This window comes from Neopelma chrysocephalum, unplaced genomic scaffold, assembly GCF_003984885.1.
Source record: "Neopelma chrysocephalum unplaced genomic scaffold, ASM398488v2 Primary Assembly neopelma1_67, whole genome shotgun sequence".
NCBI lineage: Eukaryota > Metazoa > Chordata > Aves > Passeriformes > Pipridae > Neopelma > Neopelma chrysocephalum.
In genome coordinates, this window is record NW_020897726.1 from 5,696,506 (window position 1) to 5,713,826 (window position 17,321).

General features: G+C 35.5%; 1 protein-coding gene across 4 annotated transcripts in view; it reads left to right on the top strand.

The window, feature by feature from the left end:
• Positions 1-17,321, top strand: part of PHF14 (PHD finger protein 14) — a 164,176-nt gene that overhangs the window by 14,573 nt on the left and 132,282 nt on the right. For all 4 annotated transcript variants that reach the window (XM_027684660.1, XM_027684659.1, XM_027684661.1 and 1 more), the window contains exons 4-5: positions 4,122-4,266; positions 14,677-14,836. In XM_027684660.1, the coding sequence (XP_027540461.1) occupies positions 4,122-4,266; positions 14,677-14,836 (305 nt within the window). The remainder of the gene's footprint in view (positions 1-4,121; positions 4,267-14,676; positions 14,837-17,321) is intronic.

The window sequence follows — 17,321 nt, forward strand, 5'->3', positions numbered from 1 at the left end:
TCTTTCATTGTTGAGCTCTGTGATTCTAGGTATTGTTACCTGCATTCTCTTGGCTCAGGAGCTGAAAGTGCTCTGCTGATGATTAGAACTTGAAACAGAGATAGGCAGTTTTATTTCAGAGTTGTTTCCCATATCAGAATCGAGCTGTGAGTTATGTATTCTTAAGTATGGCCGTAATTTCCATTGATTTGAAAAATTAAGCCTGTTTCAGAAGCCCAGAGCTGTCTCTGATGTATCTTCTGTGAAGCTTCTTAGTATTCATGGACATCAGGTTCTTTCTTGCCTTTAGATTTAGGACAGTGATCAGAAGATAAAATCAAAATTTGAACATTTGAAGTTCAAATTATACTTTTGTAACCGATATTTTATCTTTATTGCATGTAAAAGAAAGTACTGTACTGTTTTTGAGTAGGACTTTAGCAAGAAGTCTTGCAACAGTGAGTATCTGTTGACTGAATTATAGACTTTAATTTTTAGATTTCTGTGATACTCAACTGTGTTGTAACAATATACTCTCCAGTGCTACAATATTTTAAAATAGTAAAAAAAAAAATTTTTTTTACAAAAATCTTGTCTAGTGGACAAATCTAGCAAAATCTGATTACACTGCAGAAGCTGAGTTCTTAGAAAACCAGATGTCTGAACGCATAATTAATTTATGACAGAATATTCAGGTAATTAACTCTAGGCATGTCATAGTGCATTCTCCCTTCTTACTTTCCTTTACTCACTTTTGGAGGGTGGACATTGGGGAGGGTGTTGGGAATAGGTTGTTTGGTTCTTGTTTCTGTGTGATTTTTATTTTTTTACATTTTACAAAAATATGTTGAGGTCTGCATTGATACTGAAAATCCAGTACAAAGAACTGCTCAGAGACTTTGAATCTTTTGAGCAGCAAGGTATTTACAACGTTGGGAGCAAGCGTGGTTTGCACCACAGAAAGCTTGCTTGGAGGTATCACACAAAATCAGGGGTTTTATACAATTTTTATATATGATTCTTATACATATTCATGTGATTGCAACATCTGTCTATGCATCTAATGATAAGCTGAGCTCAGGCGGAGCTTAGGGCGGTGCTTTTCTTGGCCCCCAATTTCAGTGGACGTTCCGGCCTTCAGCCTGGGTTTTGGGGTCTTCTTCTCATCTTCATCGGTCTGACACCTCTCTACCTTTCCGTTGTTCTTGGCCCACGCACTGAAGCTTGGAGAAAGCCTTGCCTCCAGGCCTATTTCTCCTATTCAAATGTCTACCTTATCCTACCTTATCCTAATTTATTACCTCTAGGCCTACTGTATACTGCTTCTAGCATTCTTCTAAGTTTTGGTCCAGTGGGCAGAACAGAATGAGTCTTGGTAGCTCAGGCAGAGTAGATGTTAGGGGGCCTATCTTAGTTAACTCTCTTAGGGCTGACTCTCGTTTCAGCATATACAATATTTTAACGTGTGCTGTAATTAAATACAATGTGGTTTTCTATTGTATTATGCACAGAATAAAAACTTGGCTTTCTTTCCTGAGGTCAGGCATTATTAGTAGATAAATGGTGCTTTTCTGTTTTTATGGTCACTACCGCTTTATAGGATTCTCCTATTCTCGATGAGGTGGTCATTGTATTTTTAATTTTTTTTTCCCTTTACAGTTAGGAGCCTATGGGCATATAGTTTGAAATGCCCACTTTCTTCATTAACACCGCAGAAATGGGAATTACATAGTGATTCGTTACATAGTGAAATCATTTCTCTCACCTCAATAGGGAATAGGACTAGTTCAGGAGTTGGCAGCAGTTCCTGTCTCTGTGTAGAAGTTCTCTTGTTTTAGACAGGTAGGGTTTTTTAGGTGCTTATACGGACTAAAAGCAGGGCAGAGCAGCATACTTTCTAGATCACTCCTTCTCTGTGTCTGCATAGAAAAACAAGTTACTCAGCTGTTTTGTTTGACCCCTTGACTGTCTTCACGTAAGTGATGCCTGCTCAGCTGGTGCTACGAAAAAAATTCAGGAGCCGTAAGCTGGGGTGAGATAAGAAAGGGATTTAATTATGCCAAGGCAATAGACGTTACGACGCGCGCGCCGGGCTGTGCCCAAGATGTCACATTTATAGCAATATCTGCCCAATCCCAAGTGTGTCCATCCTCTAACTTTTGGCCTGGTCCACCCCCTGGCCCGCCTCTCGAAATTGGGTCTGGGGTGCTTTTTGGGACCCCCTCTTCATCATCTTCTTCATCTTCAGCGTACAGAGAGCAGGGTGACCCAGTTCTTTGACTCTGTCCTGCGGTTTAGGCCAAGATACAAGCGTTCTCCAAACAAGACAGGCCTGCCTTGACTAAAAGACTAAACATTTTCTACTAGATATGGGGATAGGGTGATATAGGGAGTATGGAATGGGGTGAAAGGATTGAGGAATATAAACTAAGGGATACTACGGGGAGGAGGGAGAAAGGGGTCTATTTTTAAAATCTACTTCTATTACCTATAAAACTTGTAAGGCTTATAAAATTAGAAAAATGAAAAAACCTTAGGGGTTTAAGGCATCATAAGGTAAACCATAATGGATGAGATCCTATCATTAGATCAAAAATTTGATGTCCTTTCATCATTGCTTGTTTTTTGTTTTTTTTTTTTTTGTCTGTGTTTGCATGTGTTCTCACTGCCTAAATAGCTAGTGTTATTTCAGTGTAGTTTTTGCAGTGCAATCCTGTTTATTCAATCTAATGTAACAGTTTTGTTTTTCTGCTTTTTTTTTAATTACCAGACCTTGGGCTTGCATAATAGTAGAGATTGCAAATTTCCTTTTAAACTTCTCTTAGCAAAGCTAAGTTAAAGTTGAAGGTACTGTCAGAATAAGTTATTTCTGTAGAGTTGTGAGATACATCAGGGAAACCTGTGCTATTGCACAATTGATCTGCCATTTGCCTATCTGTAATGTGAATGGTAAGCTAAACAAGGGTATTTTGAGTAATGGTGGGCCACAATAATGCCCAAGTTCATTGCTTTCCTTGAAATGCTTTGTTCTAAAAGGAGGGTGTTAGAACTCTGTAGTGGAGAATCTTTTATCTGTTATGGTTAGCTGCCTTCCTGTAAGCAACATAATTGTGTGAATGTTCTTTTCTACTTCTAGATGAGGTCATGGTTCCTTAGGCATGGTATTGGTGCTGTATTTTATGTCATTAATGGGAGGTTAGAATTAGAAAAAGATGTTTAAGATGGCATCTTTCACTTTTTTTTTTTCACATCTTTGATATTTTGAATGGATACCATTTAGGCTTGAACTCTCAGCCTCTGGTTTGAAACTATTTATTGCTATTTCTTTGTACTGCACAGAGGCCATGAAACTGCAGAAGATACAGTGGCTGTATCTCACAATGAAAATAGTGAGAGTCCTAGAGAGTGTTTATTAAGAAAATTAAATTTACATACAGCTTTATTTGGTTTGTGAAGCACTCCTCTGTGTTTCCTTAGAAAAATTCTCTGCTAAAACCCACATTCTATTTAAGATCTGCAGTTCATATTGCAGGTTGTCAGAGCAGGGCAATGTGCTTGTTCTGCAAATCCTTATTCCTGTATATAGTCAGAACAACATAAGTTGTTGTAGTTTTAATAAATCATGAAGTTTTGCGTGGAACCATATAAATTTGCATTACAACAAAATCATACTGAGTTGATAATTTGTTATATTTTATGTAAGTGAAAACCTGGCAGGCTTGTATTTAAAATTTTAACAAAATGAAGCAACTTTTCTGAATATTGGAACATTTGAAGGTTACCTGTGGCCATTTTTTTTTTAATTTTGCTTTTAAATGGTTTCTTAGGTATTCCTTTTTGTAGAACATAAATGGTTTGCATACATGTTTCCGTCTGAGGAAGTAACTCTTCTCTGGCCTTTGAATCTTAGCAGGTCTGTAAGTTTATAGGTTTATTGACATCCATCCATCCCAGCTCTTGTATTCGTGGATGAAGTGTTTGAATGTTTTGACAACAAAGAAACTTACAGCCTTGTGAAAATAACTTTCCATCTTTTTTTTATTCTTGTTCAAAAACAGGTCAAATAACGGATCTTCTCTTTGTTTTAAATAAAATCGAAGTTCCTGGTGTAATCCATATGTGTCTTCATTTTTCAATATTAGGACTCATTGATCCTTGAGAAGTCTCAAAATTGGAGTTCCCAGAAAATGGACCATATTTTGATTTGTTGCGTATGTCTTGGAGATAACAGTGAAGATGCTGATGAAATAATCCAATGTGACAACTGTGGAATAACAGTGCATGAAGGTAATACAACCCTTCATTCTCATTGCAGGAGGAAAGCATATGCTTTGCCTTTAATAAAATTTTTACTTGCTTTCTTCAAAATAAATGAAACTTTTCAACTCTGGGGGGGTAATTTTTTGTAACACTACATGGATCATTTTTAGTGGTGTAGCACCCATCCTCTACTTTCGCAAAGCAAATATAAGCACCTGTGGGAGAGAACGTGGTCTGCAGATACTGATACAATGTGTGTGCAGATGTTAGAGCTATACTGTACATTGTATTTTCAGGGCTTTAGGATATTCTGTTAATGTATTTTTGTCTTAGCTATTTGAGTATATGAAATTGATTGCATAACTGGGATATGAGATCGTAAGAATAGGAGGCTTTATAAAAGGAAAGGTTATTTCATCTGTATTTTTGGTGTACCAAAAAGACAGAGAGATGGGGAAGAGGAAAGGAATTGTCCATGGCGTTTCATTACAAGTGAAAACAGCTAGTCTTGAACTTCCTCATAATTTTCACTGACAATTTGAAACAATTTTGAAGTTAGAACATATTCAAGTAATTGTTTTGCTAATTCCTTCAAAATATAGACTGTATGTGTGTAATGAATGTAGGAGATCTGGTTTTAAAGAAACACTTCTAGAATAATAATTTAGGTGAATATATGGAATTTTAACAGCCTTGCATGGAAGATGAGGCTGTATTGTGTGTTGTTGCTCTTTATCTTGAGGTTGGAAGATAGGGTAGGTACTGACACAGAGAGGCACACCTATTTTGATAAAAAACAAAACCTGTTTTTTTCTCCATTAATAAATTTGGGCTTTTTTCCTGATATTCTGTACCATTTTAGAACTTCGCTTTTGTTTTCTAAGGTTTCCCAAGAAAATGAGGTAGGCTACTTCAATTTTTGAAATTAAAAGAAGGTAGGCTTTCATTTATGTGACCCCCTTAATTTAGAATTTTTTTGAGCTGTTTAGCATGCCTTTCCAGCTAGGAAGTGGTTTTATTACTCCCTTATTCCCCTTTGGTTTTCTTATACTCAACTGGAAATTGTTTCAAAATAGTATACTTCATGGCCTGGGATGTAGTTCGGTTCTTTGCTTGACATCAGTTTGAAAACTGAGGATGGAATTTCTTCCTCAGGTTCAGGTGCCTTATATTAAGTGTCCATGTGTACTCTTAACCCCTGAACCTGTTGTGGACTTTTGAAGAGCTAATCCTTACTGTCAGTGGAGCTTAGAGAGCAGTTTAGTTGACCTAATTTATGATGAGCTGAATCACACTCCAGGTGCCTTTTGAGGGCATTAATCAGATCTTATTGCCTACCACAAGTGTTAGACTCCTAAATTTAGGTTTCTTGATATGCTTGCAGAATTCCTTCCTCTGTGTCCATGAAGCTTTGTGGAAAGTAATGTGCGGAATATATTTGATTTGAGATGCAGTAAGTGACTAAAAGTTAGTTTTATAGAGTCTCGATAGATTCCCCCCCCGCCCCCTGGCACAGTCTAATAATAACTCTCAAGGAAAAAAAACTGTAACTGTCTTTTGCTGATAGTTATAAATGCCAACTATTCAAGAGGAGTACACTAGAATCCCCAAAAGATCACTTTCTCATTTGGTTTAGTTTACTAAACCTGTGTCCTTAGAAGAAGTAGGATTATAGCTGGCTTTTGTGTACAGGAAGGTAGTTCCATAGGTCAAAAGTCACCTGAATTTTAGTAGTTCAAAATGTCTTTAAAAGTAATTGCTGCTATTCTTCATTTTACTGTGTTACAAGCAAAGATTCCCTATAGTCCCAGGGATACAAAGAGTACAATATGTAGGTTTCTTTTGTTGTTATTGCAGTAAAGTAAATTAGATTAATTGAGAAGATTTAGTTTGCTTGTTTGTTCTGATAAGTTCTGCAGTCTGTACCAGCTAATTGACTGTAGATGTTGGTTAATTTTTCACACTTATGATTGATTGTTTAGCTCTTCACAATTGATTTTAATAATAAATACTTAAAAGCATACATAAAGCAGTTTTGATGTTCTGTTTGAATAGGTGAAGTCTTAGAGAAAAATAAGCAGTGTCTGTAGGTGAAAGTAATTGATGGCTGTGAAAAAAATGTAAATTTCCTCAGCAACAATTTGAAGCTGAACAATTTGGAGTTTTACTTGATGTTAAATGTGTATTTTTCATTGCTAGATATGTATATCAATTTGTAAATACATTAATATAATTTCAAGTTGAAATAAACATTTATTTTGATGTATTGTTTCTGTCTTTTGATATTTTGTAATGATAAGTAAGAGCAGGAGCTATTTTAAATCAGAGCTTTTTTCACTAATTTGTTTAAGTAATTGCAGCAAGTAAAAATGTTATAAAAATTTGGAACATTTGAAGCTTTAGTTTGATATAGTGATCGTCTATATCTACATCTATATATGTATCTATGTTCAATAACTTGGGGATTTCTGCATTCCCCCCAGAGGTCATTGACTCAATCTATTACTTCTAAATGCATGAGTAATATGTGAAGACACAGCCAATCATTAAGAAGTTGCAGTCAACCAAAATGCGATGCAGCAGCTGCTTTTTGCTCCTGTTGGCCTAAACATTCAGCTCGGGAGATTTCCACAAATAAATTAAAAATTAGTTAAAGAGATAATTACTGTCTAATCATATAAAGATTGCTTGCTACTTTGAGAATTATTTAGGTTAATAGAGGCAAGGTTTACTGTTAATATCATTGGCTTTAATCTGTGCCTTGTAACTGTGTGCCCAGATCATGGATGTAGACTGTATTATAAGAAGTCCTTTATACTCTTAACATGCAGCTGCTTTGTAGTTTGAAAAATATGTTCCAGTGATAAGTGAGTCTGTTTTGTAAACACATTGAAATTCAAGAATTTATTTTTATTTTTGCAGGTTTGCTTTAGTAGATAGGTTGAGGCGAATGCAGACATCATGCTGTGTCCTGAAATTTGTTCTAATATTTCAGCTTTTATGTTTTTATACAATGCTCCTTCTAGCACAGCACTGAAAGAAGAGGCTCCAATTTATGAATTGGATAGAAATCAATGCAGTGATGTTTACCAGCAGTTGGGAAGAGTAATACACCCATTTCTTGCAAACTGATTTTGATTCTTAGCAGTTGTCTTTTCCCTAGAATCAAACCTAAGATGCCAGGTGTCCTGAAATGCTCAAACAAAGCTGCTAGAATACAACAGGGGTTTTCTTCATAGGTTTTGTATGCAATTTCAAGTAGTACTGTAAATGAGTATGTTTTCTTTACTTTTCTATAGCACGATAGATAATTATTTGGAAGGAAATGCACTCCTTTCACACCCTACTGATGTCCCACCGAGGGACTCACATAATGAGGATATTGGCAATTTGATTGTTTTTTCCCTGAAGACTTTTTTTTCTACTTCCTTGTTGACTATTACAGAAACTTTCTGCTTCACAGGGAGGGCTCTTACACCCTTGACTTGTGCCTTTGTGCTGTGCTGAAGTGGAAGTTTCTGTCCACCATAGAACCTTTCAGATGACTGGGAAAGGTTTTTCTATGACAGCTGCCTCTGTTTTAATATGTATGTATAGCCAGTCTTCACGAACGAAGATTTTTTGGGAAAGGTCTTTACCCTTCGAGCCTGCGCAATGGATTTTTTAGGTGAGACACAGCATGCGCTGAACTGAGCCCACCCTTTAATCCTAAGGTTCATCTGCCGGGGCCAAGCGAGCTTGGACAATGGCAGTGAGGTCCTCAGGACGTAGGTTTGTTTAGAGTGACCTTCTCTTAGATGGATGGCCTTACAGGGCTGATGAGCTCCATCTGCCCCGGGGGAATTCCCTGACCGGGAATCGAACCCAGGTGCGGCGGTGAGAGTGCTGCTTCCTAACCACTAGACCACCAGGGGACCCCTCTCTGTTTTAATATGAAGTTATTTACTAGCCATGAAAATGCTGCCCCTGAGTTGAACCAACATATTTAGGACACTAGGGCTCCCTCCCTTCGCAGGGGTGCTCTTGCTCTACTTTTAGCTGTTGGTCAAAGTGTGGCCCCTTCATGTAAAGATGAACCTTCCAGTTGCAGTCTCAAAGTGGCTGCATGCCAGGATATTGTTGACAAGAATCTGTTACCCTCCTTCAAGGGGGGGTGAGCTAATGCTGCCTTCCATTTTAAAAGTCAGGCAGGGTCTAGATCTCCATTCACTCTTACTCTGCTAAGTTTTAGCTCTTCTAGTTAGTACAAGGCAGCTTATCACTGTGCATACTGCTCAATTACCTCTGCACCTGCGTGTTTGATACCAGCACCTTTTCCTTTTGAGTACGTGGTGCGGCGGCTGCCTGTTTAGTCATGATTTGTATTGCTGTTGGATTGCTTGCTTCCATTAATGGAGTATTACATAAGGTCTTCCATGGAAGAAGAGGGGTGATAATTCATCTGGGAGCAACTCTACCAGTGCTCATGTGGAAACAGCAACATGGCCAAGGGTTAGACGGGGGTTCTCGTTCAGACCTGGAGTCACAGAGCTTTACTATACACCTTTACTTGCTTTACTGACAAGTTTTGTGATTGTGAGAAATTCAGTTTCCTTTCCAAAAAAAAATATTTGCTGTGGAATGTTCATATCACCAATATGGCCTGCATCACTTGTCCAAAAGCTGCCTTTTGTCTGCAGGCACATGTCCAAAAATCTATTCTTTGTGGAGCAAATAAATGGTTCAAAATGTAACTGCCTTTAAAAGTGCTCAGTAGCATACATGTAATGCTAATTTAATTCCCACTCTCTGTTATGTCTAAACAACCTGTAATTAATTCATAAGTGTATCAATTAAAAATTAATTCTCATTTCACGTATCAGTCTATCCCTGTCCTGTCCCCGCCCTGCCAAAAAAGAGAAAAAAAGTCTTTTTTACTGAATTTATACAGCTGTTCTTCAGAGTTTTTACTTATGTGTGAAGATAATTGTCATTTCTTTTTATAAAACTCTTCTTTAGGCACTAATCTGTCATTTTGGATAAATGGGTTTGTGGTGAGATCTTGTAATAGCAGGACACCCCCAACTGTGTTGTCAGGTTTTTTGACATATTGATTGCAGCGTGTCTGAAGAAAATGTCTGGCACGCATCATAGCATGTGCCATAACTGTAGGTAGTACACTTGCCAGCTGTTGCCCTTGGGTTGGTTGCTGTGAATTAAATGAGAGAAGTTCTACATTATTTCAGCTGTTTCTTTTCCATCCCGTCTTTGTTTCTTATTTTACTTTGATGTGTATGTCAAGGAATAAAATTTTTCTTGCTAAAAGCAATAGTGTAGTCACCACTACATGCTTTACAGTATAGTAAAACATTTTGCATTTTAATTTTGCCCCTTACTGTGATCTGCTGCTATACAATATAAAAATTCACTTTTCAAAATCATATACTTTAGTACTCTCCATTTACTAAAGAAAAATACTGTTCGGAATTTATGATGCATGGAATTATTAGTGTATTTATTTTAAAGCGTTGGTCCAATTAAGGATTGAATGAAATATATTTTGAATACTGTGATCTCACAGCATTAATTTTGCAAATGTACGGTTTACCATAAAGTTCATGTTTTCATGATTTTTACAATAAGATTGTGTTTCAGAGCGTATGTAGATGTAGTTAGTGTAGGCAGATAACGTTTGGCAAAGATTACCCTCCCAGAGAAATGGAGGAAGAGCTGCAGCCAAGGCAACAACTGGGTCTCTCTTCTTGTTTCTCTCAGTGATATAAATTTTAGAATGATAGTTTTAATGGTAACATTTTGAAGTGTTTGCAATTTCATTTCATTTTATTGACAGTCACATAAAAAAATAAGCTATTGACAGAGTAGAAGGACTTTAAAATCAGGGAATAAAAAGTTTTGTTTTCTGTATATAGTGACATACATTCAATAGACAGCTTGGCTGCAATCATAGTATATAGATGCCGTTAACAGAACAGTAAACGGTGTGAGAATTGTAACTTCTTGAGTTTCATGTGTTTAAATTCATACTAAACCGGTCTTATCATTTAGGGTTAAAGGTATTCAAGGAGGTGTCAGACATAGAGTTATGATACAGTAATCTAAGAGTATACGAACATGAGGATTTAATGAAGTTTAGTTGAAAAGGAGCTCTTAGGGGTATTCTGAAGATCCAAACTTGAGAATTTTTGTGAACATTAGGGAAAGGCAGCAAGCATTTTAAGCAAAGTGGTTAGGAGTTTTGTTATTTTCTTCAGCATATTTTCCCATCAAAGAGGTGGGAGGTTGACTTAATGCCAAATAGGTCAGAGGAAGCCTAGCCATGAACTGAACTGAACTGCAGTGATGATAATGAGAACTAAACATGTCCTTTACAAGTTGTGTATCCTTTCTTCTGTTATCCTTTCAAGCCTTAAGTAGTCACACTGTCTGTACAATCATGGTGCTTTTAGAAAGAACCTAAAGATTACCTCCTGATGCTTTTGCTTGTAGTGAGCCCTTGTGTTCCAACACCAGCAATTCCCAGTAGTTCAGTGGGACTGAACAACTTCTTTTTGATCATCAGCACAGCTGTTTAATACTAGAATGTAATGATTAACCAAGTAAGCAGCAGCTTTGTATCTCCATCTCTGTGCATTTTGAAGAGTCATAAAAATAAGGCTTTTTAAAGTTTTTGGTAATTGGACAAAAATATCTGTTATAGATGAAAGAATATTCCTGTGGTAAGAATATGAAAATACAGCTGTTTTTAAAACCTCAAAACTCTTCATCTCCATATTGTAACTTTTTTGACAGATTTGGACAAAAAAGCGTTTGGATTTTATATCAAGTGCTTTTGTACTGCAGGTCTCATGTAACACACAAAAAGTCAGTTAAAACCATGCAGTAGAAAATACGTTTTTTCCTCATTTTTAAAGGGGAAATAAGGGAAATATTAATCCCTTAGCATGATTATTATAAAGGTACTTGAAATTGCTAAAAGTGTGGAGTTCATCTTTTTCATTAGCTTTAATTAATTGCATCTTCTTGCTTGAATGTATTCGATAATCTGTTCATCTACAATTCTAGATTTTGACAAGGTTTTCATAGCATTATATTATTTAAAAATGTGATGTTAATCTGACCAAACTGGCATTTTCTATTGCAATTTGTGATTGCAAGAGAAGAAATAAAGTCAGAATATTGAGAAATTTTGGGTTTTCATTATGGTTACTAGTTAATACTCAGAAAGTAGATTTCCAATTCTTGAAAAACTATAAGATATTGAAGTTTTTTTGTTTCTCAGTATGTTGGAACAATTTTGACTTGCTGCAGTTAGGCTACAGAATTAGTAGACATGTAGTACAATAAATGCTACAATGTTTATACATAGAAGTGATGCAACTTGCAGAAGAGACTGAGTTATTTATTCTGGAATAACCAGCACATGTGATGACAGCACTGATTATGGGAGAATAGATTAATGTGCTTGCTCTGTTTTTGTCTGGGCAGAGACTTCAGTCTTCCACATCCCAGGTGAATGCTGTAATGATCTTAGCTTTTTATTGTTTCAAATATACTTGGAATGAAATTCAAACTTTTAACAAAATGGATATATTTCTACAATAAGGTTTTGTTCTGAAACTGCTTTTGCCTTCCTGTCTCAATTGAAGTGATATGAAGTGAGGTTTAGTTCCTTGTACATCTGAAAAACAAATATTACATCTGCTTCTGTACACACTTGGCATCTAAATCTTAAACAATACCATGATTGTGCTAGATGTCATTGAGGTCATCAAATTACATTGATGAAATTTGATTTGTCCTTTGGTTTCTGTTATCGCTTAACAACCCAAAAGTAGCAAATGACTCTTTTTAACAAACATAAGAAAAATTCTGAGTTAAAATACTTGAGTATCCTTAACAAGTGGTTTCTAATAAATTTTGAGACTTAACTCTTCATTGTGGTAAGTATTATTAGATCAAATTTAGGCTTCAGCTGTTGGGTCCCAAGACTTGAGTAGAAAGTATTTAAGGAGCATTACCTAATTACCTCTTTGAAAGTATTGTTCACAAAACTGAGTTTTGTTTCATTGTTTATATACATTAGTCCAAACTCCTCCTAGAAAGTAAACTCCAGACATGTATTTATCAGCAATGATTAGTGGTAATCTAGTCTGTTTTCTCCAACTAATGACCACCCCTTTTACTGGTTGTAACAGTATTGTGTTTAGCTTTTGCAATTAAGGAAAAGAGTAAATGCCTCCTTGTCTGTCAGAGATCTTAAACTCTTTAAAGCTGTCACTAAGTTTTATATACAGATTGGGACAAAAAGATTGGGTTAAAATTATGAACAGTTTCTTTTTTTTTACTTCTTACTGTAGAAAAGGACCTAGATTTGTATTATATAGAAAGCATGTTTAATGTCCACACATACGTGTCAACACATACGATAAGGATGGAAATAATTGCATTACGTTTGGGTAATTTTCTAGGAAAAAGGATAAAAATAATCAGGTATAAATGACTGATAAGTATAATAAGGCAACTATTTCAGAATGAAGTAAGACAGTTGGGGGAAGTCATCATTCTAATTTTAGCAGACCGATGGCACTTAGGTTAGAAAAGCAAATCTAATTACTTTTGGTCGCTGAAGAAACATCAGTGTTTGAAAGAAACTGATTTTATTTTGCCATGTGAATTGAGGACAGTATTACTTGTTCTGTAATGTAAAGAAATTTGAGTAGTGTTTGGAAGTCTGAAGGAATTATAAAAAGGTTAATGATTCATCAGCTCAATGATGTCAATGGACTGTGTGTTTGTACATTAGTGTTATTGCTGAAAATGAGATTTACTGGCATGTAATCAAGATTGTGTTATTAGAACTTAAAAAATTGCTTTCTGGAAAGCTGCTTAAAGCTGATATCACATTGTAAAATAGAAGATGGAGTTACCTTATGTGTGAGCTGTACGATCTTGTGTATCTTTAAAGAAATTTGTCTGTGAATGCTCTTTTGCACATTACTTGTCCTTTCATTCTGGAATACTTTTTATAATGAGAAGAAACATTCTGTCTTCTTATTTAATTCTTATTGATGCGCCTCATTCTTAATGAAAGACTGTATTTCTTAAATGATTCCTATAGTGTTGCTTATTTCCTGAATGTAGTTTCATTCACTCAGGCCTCTATTTCTGTTGGAAGGAGAGCTAGAGCACTGTTGGCTATTTTGTTACAGCCAACGGGTAATGAAGCCAGCGGATAATGAAACACAGTAACAGATCATGTTGATATTTAATTGCAGAATTCAATAATTTAACTGCTCTGAAAGCACAAATGTTGATTTGATCACTATACTTGACAAATAGCTGAATTTTATCTTTTAGTAAAGTCACTACTGTGTTTTAAGTGCTGACAATTAAATATTTTTTCTCTTAATGAATAGCAGCTAAATCTTCAAAGTGTAGGATATGCAAAAATACAGTTTTCTGGTGATTAACTTTAAGATTTTCCATTTTGTCATTTGCAGTAGCTCTTACTCTTGTGCAAAATTTAAATAACAAGCTTCTAAATCACTTTAAAAATACTGTTTCCCTAAATTTTTGGAAATTAGGCATGCATAAGCAGCTTAACAATCATAAAGAATACAGAAGAGGAATGGGGAAACTGAATGATTGAATCTAGGCATATTTTAAAACCAGGTACAAATGACAGTGCTTTAAAAAAAATACATTCCTTATCAATCACCAGTGTGATGTCTCAGAATTGTCAGTCTGTGCTCCACAAAGTGTATGTCAGTTTTGAAGTTACAGGAAGCGTTTTTAAGCTCAGTCCTACAACTAAAAGTAGTCAAATAGTGGCTTTTATTTCATGTGTATGTTCTCTCGTCTTTGATTTGAATGCTGAATGGAAGGTGGAAAAGTGGAGTGCATATTTGTTGACTGGATTCTACTGACATTATGAACCTCTAGAGAAAAAAGCAAACTAAGCACCCTCTCCTTCTCTCCAAAAAATGGTAATTTTCAGGGAGAAGAGCTTGTTGCATTTAACTTGAAATATATTTCTTTTTTTGAAAAAATTTCATTGAGTTTTTCTCAGTCTTTGTTGGTTGCTTTAAGTCTTGTTTTCTGACTTTCCTTCTTAGTAGAGAGTCTGGAAGAACACCGAGTGTTGCTAGAAGAATAAAATAGAACAGTCCTTTTCTTCTTGTTGTTCATTTGTAATCTAAGACAGTCACATAAAATAGATTACTTCTTAGAATCAAAGTCTCTTTAAAATGTAAATTTGGCACTAACGATAATATTTTCAAAAATATTTTAAGTTTTCTTGGGTATCTCTCAGTATTTTTCTGAATATCATTCCCTGGATCTATATGTGTGTTCTTCCTCCTGAAGTCATAACTGGCAAGTGTCTACTTGTACAGTTGTCTTTTCTTATATTGCTCATCCATTTATCCATTTATGTAGGTTGCTACGGTGTTGATGGAGAGAGTGACTCTATCATGAGTTCAGCTTCAGAAAATTCCACAGAGCCTTGGTTTTGTGATGCATGCAAATGTGGTGTCACACCTAGTTGTGAATTGTGTCCCAACCAGGATGGGATCTTCAAGGAGACTGATGCAGGCAGGTAAGACTGAATAAGTGATGTTTTGAATTTGGTGTCATCTTACATTTAAAAGATTAGGTTTGTTCCTGTAGGAGACAGTTCCTATAGGAGACAGTTCCATAACTTAAACCTTGTACAGACTCTACTCAAGTCTATTGACTTTCAAGTTTGATGTAAGTGGGAGGAGAATGACATGCCTTTTTTTTTTAGGAGAGCAAAGGACTGGATCTGTAATGCCAGGCAATGGTAAAAAGTAGCATAGCAAAATTATATTGAAGTTATGCTTAAGGTATTCAGACAGACCTGGTATATTATGATTGTTTTGAATTATAAAAAATATATTATTGATTTTTGAGAATATGCTTTGCTTATGATAATTTCCAACCAGAGGTGGGTGTTTTAGGATGGAATTTAGGTCTAATTTGAGCATAAGCAGACTAATTCTCATGTGATGTCTTCCATTCCTGTCACATATTCCAATCCTGTCACATAAATTAAGGAGTAAATATTAATGGTAACTAATTCTCTCTAATAAAGGAGAGCACTAGATTATCAGTGATGTCTGATTTATGGGTAATGTTACTGTTTTTTGCTGCATGGTTTTGTTTGCTTCTTTTTTTTTCTTTACAGATCATTACGAGTAAGTTCTTTTCCCGTACATTTTATGCTTGTATAAATTGCAGATGTGGGGTAATAAACAAAGCTTTCAGATACTCAGCTTATCATAAGCTTTTAAAAACAAATGTTACAGAAGTGAGTCAGGATTTATAGTGAATAATTTTGACCCCATAGATGCAGTAGTGCTTCTTGTTTAATACTTATGGGGTTCAAATCCTTGTTTTCTGGTCTGTATTAGGTTCAAGAGTGTCTGTGCATCTCCCTTATACAGCTTTTATACAATTAAGCAAATTATACTTTTCCCAGTTGTTTTAATAATAATAGTTTTATAAGCAAAAAAAAATGTTTTTAAAGACTAGAAGTCAATTATGTAACAGGAAATGTGAGACTTGATATCACCTGACAAATTTTATTTTAACCTTTTTATTCCTGTGTTCTGTAAGCAATTTAAGCACTATATATGTGATTTCCCATATAACCCTAGTAGAATCTAGAGGAAGCATTTTAAAAATTGCTTAAATTTCCTCTTGTAAAATGGTGTTATGCTTTTGGTTAACCTGGAAGTATTTTCTTTGTGACATTGGTTGTCTATGCAGAGGCACCTGCCTGTCTTGGTGATTATGGACGCTATCACAATAATTTTTTATTCTTATGGTATCTTTATCTGCTAGATAATGTGATACTGCTATCAGATGAATAGAGCCCATGTACTAGAAAAAAACAAATGCCAATTGGTAATTACTAATTCACATTACTAATATGTGAAAATTCCTGTGCTCTCTATTATTTATTTACAAATTTGAATTCTCAAGGGTAGGGGGACACTGTAGATGAAGGGTAGTGTCTTGGGGCAGTATCTATAATGTTTTCATTGTATTCAGTAAACTGCAACCCAGTTCAGTGCTTTTCTTGCAATATTCAGAGTAAGAGACTACTGAATAAAGATTCCTTTAACTCACCATTGCTCTTCATCCCCTTACAACCTTTTTAAAATAAATTCTTCATATGCATCAGTGCTGGAAATTACACAAACCAAACCTATTCAGTTTCTCTTCATAATCAAGTTGGAATAACCTCTCTCTTCCTACATGAAAGGTGAATCATTAGAATAATGAGGTGCTTAATTTCTCAGCAGAAGCCTTTTCACATTAACCTCACAGTATCACAAGTATAAATATGAATTTATGAAATTTTACTTCTCAAAATGCTATTATCCAAAAATATAAATTCTGTCCTTGTTTCGGTATGGAGTTTTTCTTCTTCCCTAATCAACATCTGTCATCATTGCTCCAAGCTAAATGGATGGTAAAGTAACAAGGAAGATTATTCTTCTTTGATTACCCAATTTGTCTTAATTACAAGCTTCTAAAACATGTGCAGCTAAATAAATGAGCAGGAAAATATTTAGAACTGGTATTAAAAGCAGCTGAAACTTCTTCAGCTGTGAACTTGACTGACTCGTGTATGTTTTTTAATAAAGATTCAGGTCTGAGTTCACATATAGGTGGTTAGAGAAATGAGGCACTTGTGTGCCAATCACACTGAAATGGGAGTTTAAATCTGTAATACTGCAATACTTGGGTGACATGTACTAAAACATTTTGAGAAGGTCAGTATGAAGCAAGCAGCCAGCTGTTGGGTTTATCATAGATAAACTCCTACAGAGTGCAGCAGCATTCAATACACCAGTGAAGCATGAAAAGACTGTGCAAATTAAATTGAGAAAGCAGCTGCTTGTAGAAGATGTGTATCTTCATATTGAACTTTGGAGGGTACATTTAGGAGTCTGTATTAAAACTTACTATCAAAAATCTCCAACCAGAACCTTGGATTTTTGTTAAGAATAGTAATTGTGGAGATATGTAACTTCAGCTTAAAAAGATTTGTT